The sequence below is a fragment of the Nycticebus coucang genome, chromosome 21 (genome assembly GCF_027406575.1).
Source record: "Nycticebus coucang isolate mNycCou1 chromosome 21, mNycCou1.pri, whole genome shotgun sequence".
NCBI lineage: Eukaryota > Metazoa > Chordata > Mammalia > Primates > Lorisidae > Nycticebus > Nycticebus coucang.
Window position 1 is genome coordinate 35,216,721 of NC_069800.1, and position 16,108 is coordinate 35,232,828.

At 42.1% G+C, this 16,108-nt stretch overlaps 1 protein-coding gene across 3 annotated transcripts in view; it reads left to right on the forward strand.

Moving 5' to 3' along the window:
• DNAAF9 (dynein axonemal assembly factor 9) overlaps window positions 1-16,108 on the forward strand; it is a 171,709-nt gene that overhangs the window by 35,641 nt on the left and 119,960 nt on the right. For all 3 annotated transcript variants that reach the window (XM_053573869.1, XM_053573870.1, XM_053573871.1), the window contains exons 5-7: window positions 464-560; window positions 2,426-2,532; window positions 10,095-10,172. In XM_053573869.1, the coding sequence (XP_053429844.1) occupies window positions 464-560; window positions 2,426-2,532; window positions 10,095-10,172 (282 nt within the window). The remainder of the gene's footprint in view (window positions 1-463; window positions 561-2,425; window positions 2,533-10,094; window positions 10,173-16,108) is intronic.

Sequence of the window (16,108 nt, forward strand, 5' to 3'; positions counted from 1 at the left end):
CTAGGGACTGTCCCTGTAGAAGTTTTTAAGTTTCATGACATTCCTATGTTTGGATTTTTTGGTATCTGTTTCCGTTTCCTTTTGGGCCCCTTTCAAGGGTTTGGCTAGAAATCAAATTAGGATTTGAAATTTAAGATGCTATGGCAGTTGTGACCCAATATTGGCCAAGCACCCTTCTTTCCATGTGAGTATTTGGGAGATTTTTAAGGGCAAATTTTATGTTTTGCATTTAGGTCTCCTGATACTTTTTTTTTTTAACTTTCACGTATGATGTGAGATAAGGAAAGACAAGTGTTTCTTCTGACCAGCAGATAACAGAAGGTTGGCTTTGGAAACATGCTCTTGAGTGCAGTCCTCCATAAATGTCATTTGGGGCAACTGACTGATAAAAATGTAGAGAAAAATGTGGGACTTTGCATGATGTGTCTTCAGAGCGTGTTTTTCTTTTAATTTCCTTCTTTAGTATGAAGACGAGGAAGCTGCAGAAGAATTTAAAATCACCAGCTTTGTGGACATGGTTCGAGACTGTAGTAGAATTGGTATTCCTTACAGTGCCCAAGGTGAGTATCTAACAGCAAGCCATTTTATTTTATTATTGTTATTTTTTGAGACAGATTCTCACTCTGTCACCCTGGGTAGAGTGCTGGGGCATCATAGCTCACAGCAACCTCCTCCTCTTGAGCTCAAGTGATCCTCTTGCCTCAGTTTTTCATTTTTAGTAAGACAGAGTCCTACTTGTACTCAGGTTGGTCTCAAACTCCTGAGCTCAAACAGTCCACCTGCCTAGGCCTCCCAGAGTGCTAGGAAAACAGGCATGAGCCACCACGCCCAGCCTAGCAAACTATTTTAGAACCTTGCTTGGATACTGTGTGAATTCAGTGTCCCTACTTCCCCTTTTGTTAGAGGTATTCAGCTGGGAAAACCCTTGATCCATTTTCACTAAAGGTAAAGGATCAAACAGAATGAAATTTGGGGACTTTTCTATGCAGGCCTATAGTCAGAACTATGAAGTTTTTGCACCGATGCAGGAGGCTGCCTACAATCATGTAGAACTAATATAGGATTTAGCACAAATGACATGTAGTCTGTATCACTTACTGTAAATAGAGTATAGATGTGGGGCCTCTTGATAATAAGAAATAGTTCTGGGCGGCGCCTGTAGCTCAGTCGGTGAGGCGCTGGCCCCATATACCGAGGGTGGCAGGTTCAAACCCGGCCCCTGCCAAACTGCAACCAAAAAATAGCCGGGCGTTGTTGTGGCGGGCGCCTGTAGTTCCAGCTACTCGGGAGGTACTCCAGCTACTCTAAGAGAATCGCTTAGACCCAGGAGTTGGAGGTTGCTGTGAGCTGTGTGAGGCCACGGCACTCTACTGAGGGCCATAAAGTGAAACTCTGTCTCTACAAAAAAAAAAAGAAGAAAGAAAGAAATAGTTCTGCTCAGTGACTGTGGCTCAAATGGCTAAAGTGCCAGCCACATACACCTGAGCTGGTGGGTTCGAATCCAGCCCAGGCCCACCAAACAACAATGATGGCTGCAGCCAAAAAATAGCCGGGCATTGTGGCGGGCACCTGTAGTCCCAGGTACTTGGGAGGCTGAGGCAAGAGAATCACTTAAGCCCAGGAGTTGGAGGTTACTGTGAGCAGTGATGCCATGGCACTGTACCCAGCGCTACAGCTTGAGGCTCTGTCTCAAAACAAAAAAAAAGAAAAAAGAAATAGTTCTACTTGGGAGGCTGAGGCAAGAAAATCACTTAAGCCCAAGAGTTTGAGGTTTGAGGTTGCTATGAGCTGTGATGCCACTGCACTCTATCGAGGGCGACATAATGAGACTCTGTCTCAAAAAAAAAGAAAGAAAGAAAGAGTTATTTGAGTAGCTGTTAAAAACAGGCTGACAGGTTTAAACATGATCCGTAAAATAGAGGGAAAAAGTCAGTTAAGTTTGCCAGTGCTTATATTATTACAACAACAAAAATAAGCTTGCACATTGACATATTGTTAAAAGAAAGGAAAATTTTTGATTTGATAGTTTTCCCTTGAAGAAATTGACTACTACGTTTCTTGAGGGAGAAGAGCCAAGTTTGGATCTGTTAATAATTATACCCACTAAATGATGCAAATCAGATGTAATAGACTACTATTTAGTTATTTATTTTTTACTTAATTACTTAGGAAACCAGAATGTAAAAATATGTTGTAGAGAAATCTGATTTTATATAATTTGCTTATCACTTGAATATTTCTTGGCTTTCACTTTATGTTTCTAGTTTCAATATTCTAACCATTTTATTTGTTTGAATTTTATTTTGCTAGATGAGGCCTTGGTGAACTCCTGAGAAATGGTACCTCTCTAACCGCATTAGATCAGGTTTAGACTGTTATATCCAAGATGGTATTTGATATGTGTTGTTTCATTTGATTCCTCTAGGTCACTTGCAGATATTCGATATGTTTGTGGTAGAGAAATGGCCAATTGTACAGGCCTTTGCACTTGAGGGCATTGGAGGGGATGGATTTTTTACCATGAAATATGAGGTATGTATGAAAAGCAGTATGTCTGGGTTTTGTCTGCCACTGGGCTGTTTTTTGAAGGGCCTGCCATGTGGCTGTACATTATTATAACACTCTAAAAAGCTGGCAGTTCCCTCCCAAGGGCATGGAGCAAATTAGAAGACTTAAAATGGAAAACAGTTGCTGTTGCAGGTAGTCCCAATGTGAGCGCCCGTGTCCTTTCTTCTTGGAGTTCTCTGTCCTCCTTCCTCTCCTTTCCCCATTCTTAGTAAACTTTTCTTCCTGGCTACTCCTGTAGCACCCTAGATCAACTCCGATAGCTAGCTTTCATCACCCTGTTATTACACATTTGTCACACATACCCTCACTCACCCACCCACTTCTGATCTCTGCACTGGGAGCTCCTTGAGTACAAAATAGAGCCTTGTTGTTTGTACCTTCTGAAATTCATATAGTTTGAAAACTATTCAAGATCAGTGAAAGGGACAGTATAGAATTTATAGAAATACAATGTACCAGAGGAATAAAAGAGTTAGCTTTTGTAGCAAGGACAGTGTCTTTTATTTTAGTATTTCTGACATCTAGGAGATAACTAATAAATATTTGTTAAGTGAATTAATGAGTGAATCTGGGAGAGGCATTCGTCCAGAGTATAGATAAGGGAGAATGGCCTGGTAAGTTAGCGTCACAACCATAGGCATCCATGTACTTCCATGATCCCCACTGAAATGAAGTGCCCCCCATACAAGAAACCAGGCGAGGTAGTTTTGTCATGCTAGAAATGGAGAGAGTAAATGGGACCTGTAGAATTAAGGCATGGGGCTAATTCCTCCCACCTCCTTCTGAGAAGCACCAGCATCCCTAGGAAATGAGTTGAAACTTGGCTGGCAGAACCATGAATCCCTCCACTGTGGAGCAGCATGAGCTGTAGGGCTAAAGGAAAACATACTGCCTGAACTCCACTTTTCCTGCTCCCAAACCACAATATTGATTGTCACATTGACTACAAGTAGCAGGACATCAAAAAGGCTGGGGAGCTATTCTTGCTGAGGAGTAATACTGTCTAATTTAGAGGAATGAGGGCAAAGAGGAACCTTCACTGTTTTAAATAATAGTATATTTATTTTTAATGAACTGTATGAACTAGGCACCTATACCTGCTGTATGCCAGGAATGGTCCTAAGTACTTTATGTGAATGGACTGATTTAATTCTTAGAGTAACCCTCTGAGATAGGTACTGTTTTACATCCCTATTTAAAGGGAGATTAAATGAATTTTCCGAAGTCACAGAGCCAGTAAGAGGCAGGGGCAGGGCTAACTCTGCATAGTCTGATTTATGAACCTGTGCTCTTGGAACTACTGCTTAGTACAAAAGATTCCTTTCAAAATACTACTGTTAATTGACAATATACCTAGATACCCAAGAGGTCTGATGGAGATGTACAAAATGAATGTTGCTTTCATACCTGTTCACATAATGTGCATTCTGCAGCCCATGGATTAGGGAATAATTTCGTCTTTCAAGTCTTACTGTTTAAGAAATACATTTCATAAGGCTGTAGCTGCCATAGATAGTGATTCCTCTGATGAATCTGGGCAAATTCAATTGAAAACTTTTAGAAAGGATTCATTATTTTAGATGTTATTAAGCACACTTATGATTCATGAGAGGATGTCAAAATATCAACATTAGCAAGAATTAGGAAAAAGTTGATTCCAGCCACATTGATGATTTTTGAGGGGTTCAAGACTCGAGTGGAGGAAGGCACTACAGATATGGTAGAAACCTCAAGAGAACTAGAATTAGATGGAGAACCTGAAGATGTGACTAAAGAGCTGCAATCTCGTGATAAAAACCCAATGGAGGAGGAGTTGCCTTTTTTTTTTCCAGGCCATAAATGGTAGCTTATACTTTAAAAAAAAAAAAAAAATTACATCCCCATATAACACAAATTTTAAAAACATAATGTTAGCAATCATTATCTTTGGGTGACAGGATTATGGGTGAGTTTTTCATCTTCATATGTTACTTACTTTCCCTTTTTTTTCCAGGGCTGTGTTTAAACTCACCACCTCTGGTATATGGGGCTGGTGCCCTACTCCTTTGAGCCAGGCGACGCCCTATTTTTTTTTTGAGACAGAGCTCAAGCTGTCGCCCTGGGTAGAGTGGTGTGGTGTCGCAGCTCACGGCAACCTCCAACTCCTGGGTTTAAGTGATTCTCTTGTCTCAGCCTTCCAGGTAGCTGAGACTACAGGCACCGGCCACAACGCCTGGCTATTTTTTGGTTGTAGTTGTTATTGTTGTTTGCCAGGCCGGGACTGCGTGCGAACGCGCCAGCTCTGGTGTATGTGGCTGGCACCTTAGCCGCTTGAGCTACAATCACCGCTGCTACTTTCCATATTGTTAAACAATGAACCTGCTCATTCTTACCACCAAGGAAAACAGTCTTAGAACAGGATGAGCACTGGCACCAGTCTTCCCCTCTTGACCCAGCCCAGTGCCAGGCCGTTTTCTAAATAGACATGTATGGGCACACGGCCAGGCCCCTCGTTTACATATGGTCTGTAGCTCTTTGGTGTTACGGAGGCCGCAGTGAGCGGCTGCCTGGAGGACACATGGCCTGAGAAGCCCCCTGAAATATCCACTGTGTGGCCAGATGTAAGCCTGACCCAGAGGAGTCTACTAGTTAGAACAGCCCTAACCTCTGCCACTCCCTCCTGGGCCAGAGCTGGTACTTGAGGAGGCATTACCCTGGAACTGTGGGCACATGGAGGGCAGCACCTTCTTCAGGGGAAACTGTTGAGTGGGGGAAGATGCCAGGGTGGATGAGGCTAAGCTTCGTCTGGATCTTGTGGCTGCAGAGGTTGTGACCGTAGCCACCGTTCTCATTAAGGATCAAGTGCTGGGTGTCAGACCCAAACCTCTCCATCCACTGCTGGTACCTGTGATCCATCAGCACAGATTCTGGGGCCATGTGAACCACCAAGGCCATGGGGGCATTGGCCTCTCCCTGGTACCTCTTAAAGGTGGCATTCTCACAGATGAGTTGAATGAGTTGAATGTTCATCTGGACATTCTACTACAATAAAAGCAAGACCAGGATCTGGGGAAGTACAGAGCTCTTCAGGCAAAATCATTCTTCTTTATACGTGACACTTTTCCCGTCCTTGATGGCAACAATGATGGGAGCAATGGCAGCTGTCCCAACTGGGAGGCTGTGCTCCTTCGCTTCGAGCACCAAGAAGTTTCCTTTCTTTAAGTGAAGCTTACAGACAAAAGCTACAACCAAGGAAGGGTTCCTGTCATTCCCTTTCTGGCTAACACCTTTACCAAGTGGAAGCTGCTGCTTGTTTTCAGCTGATCCAGTGTCTGAAGACTGATCTGGACTGAGCCTGCTGAGAGGTCTTTCTGGACTCTGCGATGGCTGGTGCTGGTCAAACGTCCGCTCACTATATGTGGGAATCTGGTAAACAGTTATGGTTTCATCTTTGTATTCTGGTGCAGAGTGGGGCCGCACAGCCAGGTCTATTCCTTTCGATGGACCAGAAAATATTTTGATTGCTTCTATGTACTTTTCCAGTTATGGAGGTCCATAAAGTACAGTCTTTGGAAGCTTGGTTTCCTTTAACATAAGAATCATTCCAGACAACCCCCCAACATTACACCAGTGCATTCGTGTCAGGAATATGTTGTCCAGGTGAGCAACCTTCAACTTGTGTTCCTACATGAGTCATTGGATGCCTTCTCCACAGTTGAAGAGATATGTACAAGATAAACATTACACAAGAGACTCAAAAAGACTCTAGTCTGTAAAATTCCTGACATCGATTAGATGCGTTATTATAGGCTCTGGAAATGAACAAACGTTAAAAATCCATGTGCTGCCTGGCCACGTTTCTGCTATTAGGATGGAGTTGCTTTTTAAGATGAGCAAAGTGGTTTCTTGAGATGGAATCTACTGTTGCTGAAGATACTATAAATATTATTGACATGACAACAAAGAACTTAGAATGTTACCTAAACTTAGTTGATAAAGCAGAGTGGCAGAGTTTGAGAGGATTGACTCCAATTTTGAAAGAAGTTCTGCTGTGGATAAAATGCTATCAAATAGCATCACATGCAACAGAGAAGTCTTTTGTGAAAGGGAGCATCAGTTGATACACTGATATATAATTGTCTTGTTTTACGGAATTGCCATCGCCCATCCCTAACCTTCAGTAATACCACCCTGATCAGTCACCAGCTATCACCATGGAAGCAAGACCCTCTACCAGCAAAAATACTACGCTCCATTAAAGATCCAGATGATCATTAACATTTTTTAACAAGTATTTTTAAATTAAGATGCGTGTTATATATCTTTTTAGACATACTGCTGTTGCACACTTAATAGACCATACTGTAGTATAAACATGACTTTTATATGTACTGGAAAACAAAAAAATTTGTATAACTTATTTTGTTGTAATGATCTAGAATAGAACTTACATTTCTACAGGGGAGAGAGCTCAGGAAATACTGGAACTACGGCCGAGGGTGTGGAGGTCAGGCTGGATCTGACACGGGGAGATTGCTGCCAGTACTTTTGCTTCCTCTCGGGGTTCGGAAAGAAAGAAAACAGACCAGTGAATTACTGTGTGGCTTGGAGCGGAACTTCCACAGTTTTTTATTTTTTTGAAATGACCAGGTAGCTGGAGCAAAATATTAAGATTTGCAGTTAACACATCCCCATTGCCTACACTCTTGTCATTTTTTGGGGGGTGGGGTGGGAGGGGAACAGAGTCTCAGGGCGTCATAGCTCACAGCAACCTCAAACTCTTGGGCTCAAACGATCCTTCTGCCTCAGCCTCCAACTAGCTGGGACTACAGGTGCCTGCCACAGTGCTGGGTATTTTTTTTAGAGACACAGTCAGTCTTGCTCTTGCTCAGGCTGGTCTCAAACTCCTGAGTTCAAACAATCCAAATGCTTGGGTCTCCCAGAGTGCTAGGATTACAGGCTTGAGCCACTGCACCAGGCCTCTTGTCATCCTCTTAATCATAATCTAGGGGTCCTTCCATGAGAGCACAGCTGCCTCATCTTGGCTGGAAAATAGACAAACTGATGGCTGAATGGGGGAGTAAAGATGAAGCCATGATTTGAGATTGTCACTTAGGGAGGGAAGGGCACCCTAAGGGAATAATCTTGATGGCTGACTCTCTTGTCCTTTAGCTCCTAGCTGGAGACTGTCCCTCAAGGAGAGTCTCCAGCCAGAGAAGTATGTCTTAATAAAAACAAAAAAGTAGGCCTTTTCCTTCAGGGCATTAAAGGGGTCCTGTTTGTTGTTTATGGCAAAAGTATGTTGCTCAGTAAACCCATATCTTGCTCTTCAAACTTACCCTTCCTCAATAAACTTTGTTTAAAAAAAAAAAAAGAAAGAATAAAAAAACCAAACCTATAGCATCACTGAACTATGCTACAGTCAAAAGGACAAAATAAAGTCATTTTAAAACTAACAATGTTTCCTTCCTGTTAATTCTTAATTCTTTTCTTTCGTTCTTTTCTTTTCTTTTTTTTTTTTTTGGAGACAGAGTTTCATTTTGTCACTCTTGGTAGAGAGAGTGCCTTGGCATCATAGCTCACAGCAACTCCAAACTCTTGGACTCAAGTGATTCTCTTGCCTCAGCCTTTTGAGTAGCTGGAACTACAGGCGCCCGCCACAACCCCTGGCTAATTTAAAGACAGAGTCTTGTTCTGGCTCAGACTGGTCTGGAACCTGTGAGCTCTAATTCTTTCTTAGAAAGCTCTTGGAATATATGTTTCAGCGAAAAAGATCATTAACTATGAAAGAGGAGACAAGAAAGCTGTGGAACAAAATCCATCCTGAGAGTTCCAGGATGATAGCAAAGAGAAGTCTCAAAATGGGAGTTGTAACTGCTACAACGCTTACCTAGCAGCCAGACCAGAATGAAGCTGAAAGATGAAAGGAATTGATAGGTTATTTGATATGTTTAAGCCAGTGGTTCTCAATCAGGGATGATTTTACCTTCCCCTCCCCTCCCTAAATATTTGACAATGTCTAGAAATATTTTAGATTGCATTTAGGGGGAGGGGAGGGGATATAGGCAGCTAACAGGTAGAGCTCAGAGTGCTACAAAGCATCCTACAATGTACAGGGTGACCCATATCACAAAGAAATATCAGGCCCCAAATGAACACAGTGTCACTGTTGAGAAACCCTGAAGTAAGCATACTAGTAACTTGGAAGGGACAGTTATACAAAAGTTTAGAATTGATTTGTAAAAAAATTATGCAATGCAAGTGAAAAAATGAATCTATTAATACTTCTAAGAAAAACAAAAATTAAAAAGCAAATAGGAATTTAGTATGTACTTAGTCTATAATAAATAATATTTACAGGGTTTTAATCTAAATATTCATGTAAACAAGAAAGTCATGTTATATTAAATGATGTTGGGGGTGTGTGTAGAGAAATGGTTCGGGGATAGGGATGGGTGTAGAAGAACTACATCTTTATTTTACGTCAGTATTTAATTAATCAGTAAATCAAGAAATAGTGATAGAAGCATATTGTATTAAAATACACAATTAAGTACCAAAAATAAAATATTAGATGAATTCTAAGTGATTGGTTCTGAGGGGTGAGACTAATGACAGTTTGTATAAAATTGGAGTAGGAGATTGAAAAATTTTTTTGAGACAGAGTCTCACTATGTCACCCTTGGTAGAATGCCATGGCATCACAGCTCACAGCAACCTCAAACTCTTGGGCTTAAGCAATTCTCTTGCCTCAGCCTCCCAAGTAGCTGGGACTACAGGTGCCTGCCACAACACCAAGCTATTTTTTTGTTGTCATTGTTGTTTAGCAGGCCTGGGCCAGGTTCTAACCCACTAGCCCCAATGTATGTGGCTAGCGCCCTTTTTTTTATAAGCCTTTTGTACCATTTGAGTTTTTAAACCATGGGCATGTATTTATTTAAATTTTATTTTAAACAATGGCAAAAAACATACAATGTACATGTGTATATAAGTTAATATATGTCCATCATTGAAGATAAAGGATACAGCAAAAGTTCTAGCTGGCCTTGGTGACTCACCCCTGTAATCCTAGCACTCTCAGAGGCCAAGATGGGAGGATCAGTTGGGCTTAGGAGTTTGAGACCAGCCAGAACAACAGTGAGACTAGGTCTCTACTAGAAAAAATAGAAAAATTAGCAGGGCATTGTAGTGGACACCTGTAGCTTCCCAGCTACTCAGGAGGCTGAGGCAAAAGGATACTTGAACCTAGGAGTCTGAGGTTGCTGTTAGCTAGGCTGACGCCACCACATTCTGGCCTGGGGAATAGCGTGAGAATCTAAAAAAAGAAAAAAAGAAAGAAAGAAACATATACTAAAGCTTCTGAAAAAACAGGTTCCTTAAATAGGAAAACATTTATTAATATGTATAGGTTCTAATATAATTGACAGAAATTTGAGTTATTATTCTAATCACATTGAGTTCAAAATAGTCATTTCTAAACATGAGAAAATTCTGATTGTCCTAATAATGTTGACGTAATTATTTCAATAATTTTGTCTTTGTTGCAGTTGCAGGATGTGAGTTTGAATCTATGGAATGTCTACAGCAAGATGGATCCTATGTCTCTGGAGAATTTGCTTTCAGAAGTAAGCAGCCAAGCAGTATTTAATTTATAATTATTATGGCCAGCTTAGTTATCCACTAGTGATGTTTAGTTTGAAGAAATGCACATATTTTAATTTGCTTTAGTCAAAGAATAGAGCAGTTTCTTCCTTGACTGTTGTCTTTAACTCCTTATGGGAAGTAGGGCGCCTAGAAAAGTGATACTCACTCTTCCTCTCTAAGACGACCTCACTTCAGGCAAAACCATGGCCTCCTGCCTTGTCCCAGTTTTAGATTTTCACCAAGGACATTTTTTTCTGATGAGTTGGATTTTAGCAAAACAGTGCAAAGGGTGTCTTTCATTTTCTGGCATGAAAAGGTAAAAAGATGGAATATAGCCTAAAGGAATAAAGGATTACAATGGGGTGGCAAACTTTTTCTGTGCTATGTGGAATCTGTGGCACCTACTCAACAATGCCATGGTAGTACAAAAGCAGCCTTTGACAGTGCTTAAAAAATGGGCATGTTTGTGTTCCTAGGAAACTTTATTTACAAAGACGTGTTTTCTGACCACATGAGGGTGGGGAAAGCAATTTATAATGAAGAGCAACAATCACAACTAAAGTTATAGGAAAAGTCTGGGTGTGATGGCTCATACCTGTATGGCTCATACCTATAATCCTAGCACTCTGGGAGGCTGAAGCTGGTGGATTGCTTGAGCTTAGGAGTTTGAGACCAGCCTGAGCAAGAGCGAGTTTTTCTATTCTAAAAATAGAAAAAATATATAAGGCTCTATTTTTAGAATAGAAAGACTAGCCAGTCTTTGTGGTGGGTACCAGTAGTCCTAGTTGCTCTGGAGGCTAAGGTAAGAGGATCACTTTAGCCCAGGAGTTTGAGGTTGCTATGAGGTAGGCTGACATCTCAGCACTCTAGCCTGGGTGACAGAGTGAGATTCTGTCTCAAAAGTAAGTAAATAAATAAATAAAATTACAGGAATAGGTACTTTGGTTAAGCATCTTAGTAATGTCTCTCAGGAGCCATGGATGGATGTGCATGGTCATGGACTGGGAATCAGCCATTTCTCCAAGGAGCTCCTGAACATTTTAGTGCAAAATAGTAATTAGAGACCATGATCTGGGCACTAGGTATGTTTCTTTGATTCTGCAGGGATTTTGATTCTAGGTTCTTTGAGTGGAAATAGTAAAAAAATAAAAGGATAATAATGAAAGGAAACGATATAATTCCAAAATTGGATTTCCATGAAATAATAGAAGATTTGAATCTACATATTAAAAAGGGCGTACCATGTCCCAGAGAAAATTGCCCCAGAATGGTCAACATTGAGACATCTCCTTGTAAGGTTATTAGACTTCCCCCTGCCTCTACCCCTGCCATCCCCCCAAACAGTGGCAACAGCAAAATGCTTTGGCAGCCAGTTATAGATAAAAAGTGAAAATTTAAGATGACCTTGGATTTCTTAACAGGAGGAAAAAAGTGAAACAATATACCTATAACAAAATCTTTTTTTTGCAGTTTTTGGCTGGGGCTGGGTTTGAACCCTCCACCTCCAGCATATGGGGCCAGCGCCCTACCACTTTGAGCCACAGGCGCTGCCCTATAACAAAATCTTTAAAAAAAAAAAAAAGTAAGGCCTCAGTGCCTGTAGCTCAGTGAGTAGGGCGCCAGCCACATACACTAAGGCTGGTGGGTTTAAGCCTGGGCTGGGCCTGCTAGACAACAATGACAAGTGCAACCAAAAAATAGCCAGGAGATGTGACAGGCAGCTACTTGGGAGGCTGAGGCAAGAGAATCGCTTAAGCCCAAGAGTTAGAAGTTGCTGTGAGCTGCGATGCACAGCACTCTACCAAGGGTGACATAGTGAGACTGTTTCAAAAAAAAAAAAAGTAAGCTCACCAAATTTTATGTTGTGGTCCAAGTGTAAAGGCAACAAATGTTGAATGTGTAAGTCTTGGGGCGTATGGTTTTCATCTGAAGAAACCTAACAGATTTCAGCCAACCAAGATATGACTAGAAAGCTACAACAAAGGACTGGCAGTAAGCCTTAGATCTCTTGATTCTAGAATTAAAACAAAGGCATTTTGAGAGGCTTACAGTGATACAATAGAATGTAAATGTTACTAAGTTTGTTTATGTGTGTATAAATGATTTTAACTAACAAAAGTCAGTAGGAGAGTGGGCAGCACCTGTGGCTCAGTGAGTAGGGTGCTGGACCCATATACTGAGGGTGGCGGGTTCAGACCTGACCCCAGCCAAACTACAACCAAAAAATAGCTGGGCGTTGTGGCGGGCTCTGTAGTCCCAGCTACTTGGAAGGCTGAGGCAAGAGAATCGCCTAAGCCCAAGAGCTGGAGGTTGCTGTGAGCTGTGACACTACGGCACTCTACTGAGGGTAAAAAGTAAGACTCTGTCTCTACAAAAAAACAAAAACAAACACCTAAAAATTTAAGTGAAAAAGTATAAGTAACTCGGCTTGGTGTCTGTGGCTCAAGAGGCTAAGGTGCCAGCCACATATACTTGAGCTGGCGGGTTCGAATCCAGCCCGGGCCTGCGAAACAATAATGGCTGCAACAACAACAAAGTAGCTGGGCATTGTGACTGGCGCCTGTAGTCCCAGCTACTTGGGAGGCGGAGGCAGGAGAATCGCTTAAGCCCAGGAGTTGGAAGTTGCTGTGAGCTGTGATATTGTGGCATTCTACCCAGGGCAACAGCTTGAGGCTCTGTCTCAAAAAAAAAAAAAAAAAAGGTAGGGTGGCACCTGTGGCTCAAAGGAGTAGGGTGTCGGTCCCATATGCCGGGGGTGGCAGGTTCAAACCCAGCCCCGGCCAAAAACTGCAAAAAAAAAGGTAACAATACAAAAGGAACATAATGAAATTGTCTAAAAGATAATGAAATTGGGTACATGAGGGAGAGGATAGGAAAAGAAATATACGTATTTCATTATCAGACATGGTCAGAAATTCATAGGTACTAAAGAAATTGACCATTAAGGTTTTTACATTAGTTACAAGGTGAGCACTAGAATAGTAAGAATAGTTTACGTAAAATAACATTGATTTTTTATTTATTTATTTATTTATTTTTTTGTTTAGCGGGCCTGGGCTAGGTTTGAACCCATCAGCCTCGGAGCATATGACCGATGCCCTAACCACTGAGCTTCAGGCACCCAGCCTAATTTTTTATTTTTTAATTGATTTTTATTTATTTATTTTTTGAGACAGAGTCTCAACCTGTCACCCAGGGTAGAGTGCCATGGTGTCATAGCTCACAGCAGCCTCCAACTGAGGCTCAAGCGATTCTCTTGCCTCAATTTTTCTATTTTTAGTAGAGATGGGAGGGGGTTGCTTGTTGCTCAGGCTGGTCTCGAACTCATGAGCTCAAGCAATCCCTACTTCGGCCTCCCAGAATGGTAAGATTACAGGCGTGAGTCACCACGCCTGGCCAATTTCTTTTTTGAATTTTTTTTTTTTAAGACAGATTCTCTTTTTTTTTTTTTTTTGGCCGGGGCTGGGTTTGAACCCGCCACCTCTGGCATATGGGACCGGTGCCCTACTCCTTGAGCCACAGGCGCCACCCCAGATTCTCATTCTGTTGCCCCTAGGCTAGAGTGCCATGGCATCATAACTCACAGTATACTCAAACTCCTGGGCTCAAACAGTCCTCTTGCCTCAGCCTCCCAGGTAGCTAGGACTATAAGCATGTGCCACCATGCCCAGCTAATTTTTCTATTTTTAGTAGATTCAGGATCTTGCTCTTGCTCAGACTGGTCTCCAACTCCTGATCTTAAGCAGTCCACCCACCTTGGCCTCCCAGAGTGCTAGGATTGTAGGTGTGGGCCAGCACACCCTACTACTACTACAACTTGTTAAATTTTAAACTTTCTCTAGCTAGGTGTGTGCTAGTGTGCACTTATAGTCCCATCTACTCTGGAGGCTGCAGCAGGAGGATTGCTTGAGCCCAGGAGTTTGAGGTTGCTGTGAGCTAGCTTAAGGCCATGGCATTCTATCCCAGGTGATGGAGTAAGGCTGTGTTTCAAAAAAAAAAAAAAAAAATTTTTAACTTTCTCTTAAATCTTGATGTAAAGTAAAAATAAACATTTACAATGAACAGTACTCATAAATTTCCGAAAACATTAAGCCTCAAAATATTTTAAATACATCTAAAAGCTGTGCTTAGAAGAAAAAAAAATTTTTTTTTTTTTTTTGAGACAGAGTCTCTCTTTGTCACCCTTGGTAGAGTGCTGTGGCATCATATCTCACAACAACCTCCACAGCTTTTTTTTTTTTTTTTTTTTTTGGCCAGGGCTGGGTTTGAACCTACCACCTCCGGCATATGGGACCGGCGCCCTGCTCCTTGAGCCACAGGCGCCGCCCAACCTCCACAGCTTTTAGGCTTAAGTGATTCTCTTGCCTCAGTCTCCCAAGTAGCTGGGGCTACTGGTGCCCGCCACAACACTCGACTATTTTTAGAGATGAGGTCTTGCTTTAGCTCAGGCTGGTCTCGAACTCCTGAGCTTAGGCAATCCACCCACCTCTGCCTCCCAGAGTGCTAGGATTAAAGGCATGAGCCACCCCACGTGGCCAGAAGAAATTTTTAATTGAAAATGAATTAAGCAGCCACGTGAAGAAGTTATGGGAAAGGAAGAGTAAGGTAATTCATTAAAAGGAAAGCATAACTTAATGACAAAGAAAACAGGAAAGTGGTGGATTTCATAAATAAGCCCAGAACTGGTACTTTAAAACAGGGAGTAATGAAATAAATAAACCATTAGCTTAATTGTGTTAGTTTATGGTTTGTTTGTTTTTTTTGGTTTTTTTGAAACAGAGTCCCACTTGGTCACCCTTGGTAGAATGCTGTGGCGTCATAGCTCACAGCAGCGTTTAACTCTTGGCTCAAGAGATTCTCTTGCCTCAGCCTCCTGAGTAGCTGGGACTAATCACGCTCGCCACAATGCCCAGCTGTTTTTAGACCTGGCTCAGGTTGGTCTGGAATCTCGTGAGCTCAGGCAATTCACCCGCCTTGGCCTCCCAGAGTGCTGGGATTATAGGTGGGAGCCACTCCACCCAGCCAGTTTATATTATTTTTTCATAATTTTTCTTCTTTTCTCATGTCCTTATTGTTGTCTACAGTGGGTGGGGTATTCTTTTCTATCAGACTGATGTTGGCCTTGATCTGTGGACTGTGAATGGTATAACATGACATGTCTAACTAGAGGTCTTTGGTATACTTGTGCAGTTTGTTTTTCTCACACTTCTGCCAGGAGAACTTGTCTCAGGTAGCTTCTGCTTTAAACCTGGTGGTATCTCTTCCTGGAAGTGCTTGGAACTGCTTCACAGTGAAGCCACTGCTGCAGTACTAAACACATACAGAATAAGGGAGTAACTTCCTAGGGGTGCTCAAGTTTGTTTTCCAGAACAGGCATGGGGTGATCAGGGATTTTCCGGAAAAAGGAGGAGGAAATATGAGCTTTCTCAGTACAGGAGGATAGAGCCCAGAACCATCCTCTCTGTTGAGCACTGAGAGAAGCTGCTAAAACATGGCGGCTTTGCCTTTACCTAGTGTTTAAGCTAGCCCTTGTTTATCTTGGAGATGGTGCCATGGGCAACCCAATGGCTGCCTCTGCTGGATGCCAGCCTAGGGCCAAGATTTCTGTCTGAGTTCAGCATCCTTGCTTATTGGCTGAGGGCCAAAGCACACTGGCATGGTTCTTGGGATTTTCAGACCTCTGCTGGTTATTTCACCTTGGTACCTGAATCTGTCTTCTTGATTTTGCTCTGAAGAGTCTGAATGATAGATTTGCCATCCAATTGAGCAGTTGCACCTACCTATACAGGATCCATTTCCGCAAACACAGAGTTTGTGTTGGGAAAAAGTTGGAGAATAGTGTGTCTGGTGGAAAGCACCCAGGCTCTAGGTAGCTCTTATCTAGATATGTTTTCACTTTAGCTGCTCATTGATATTG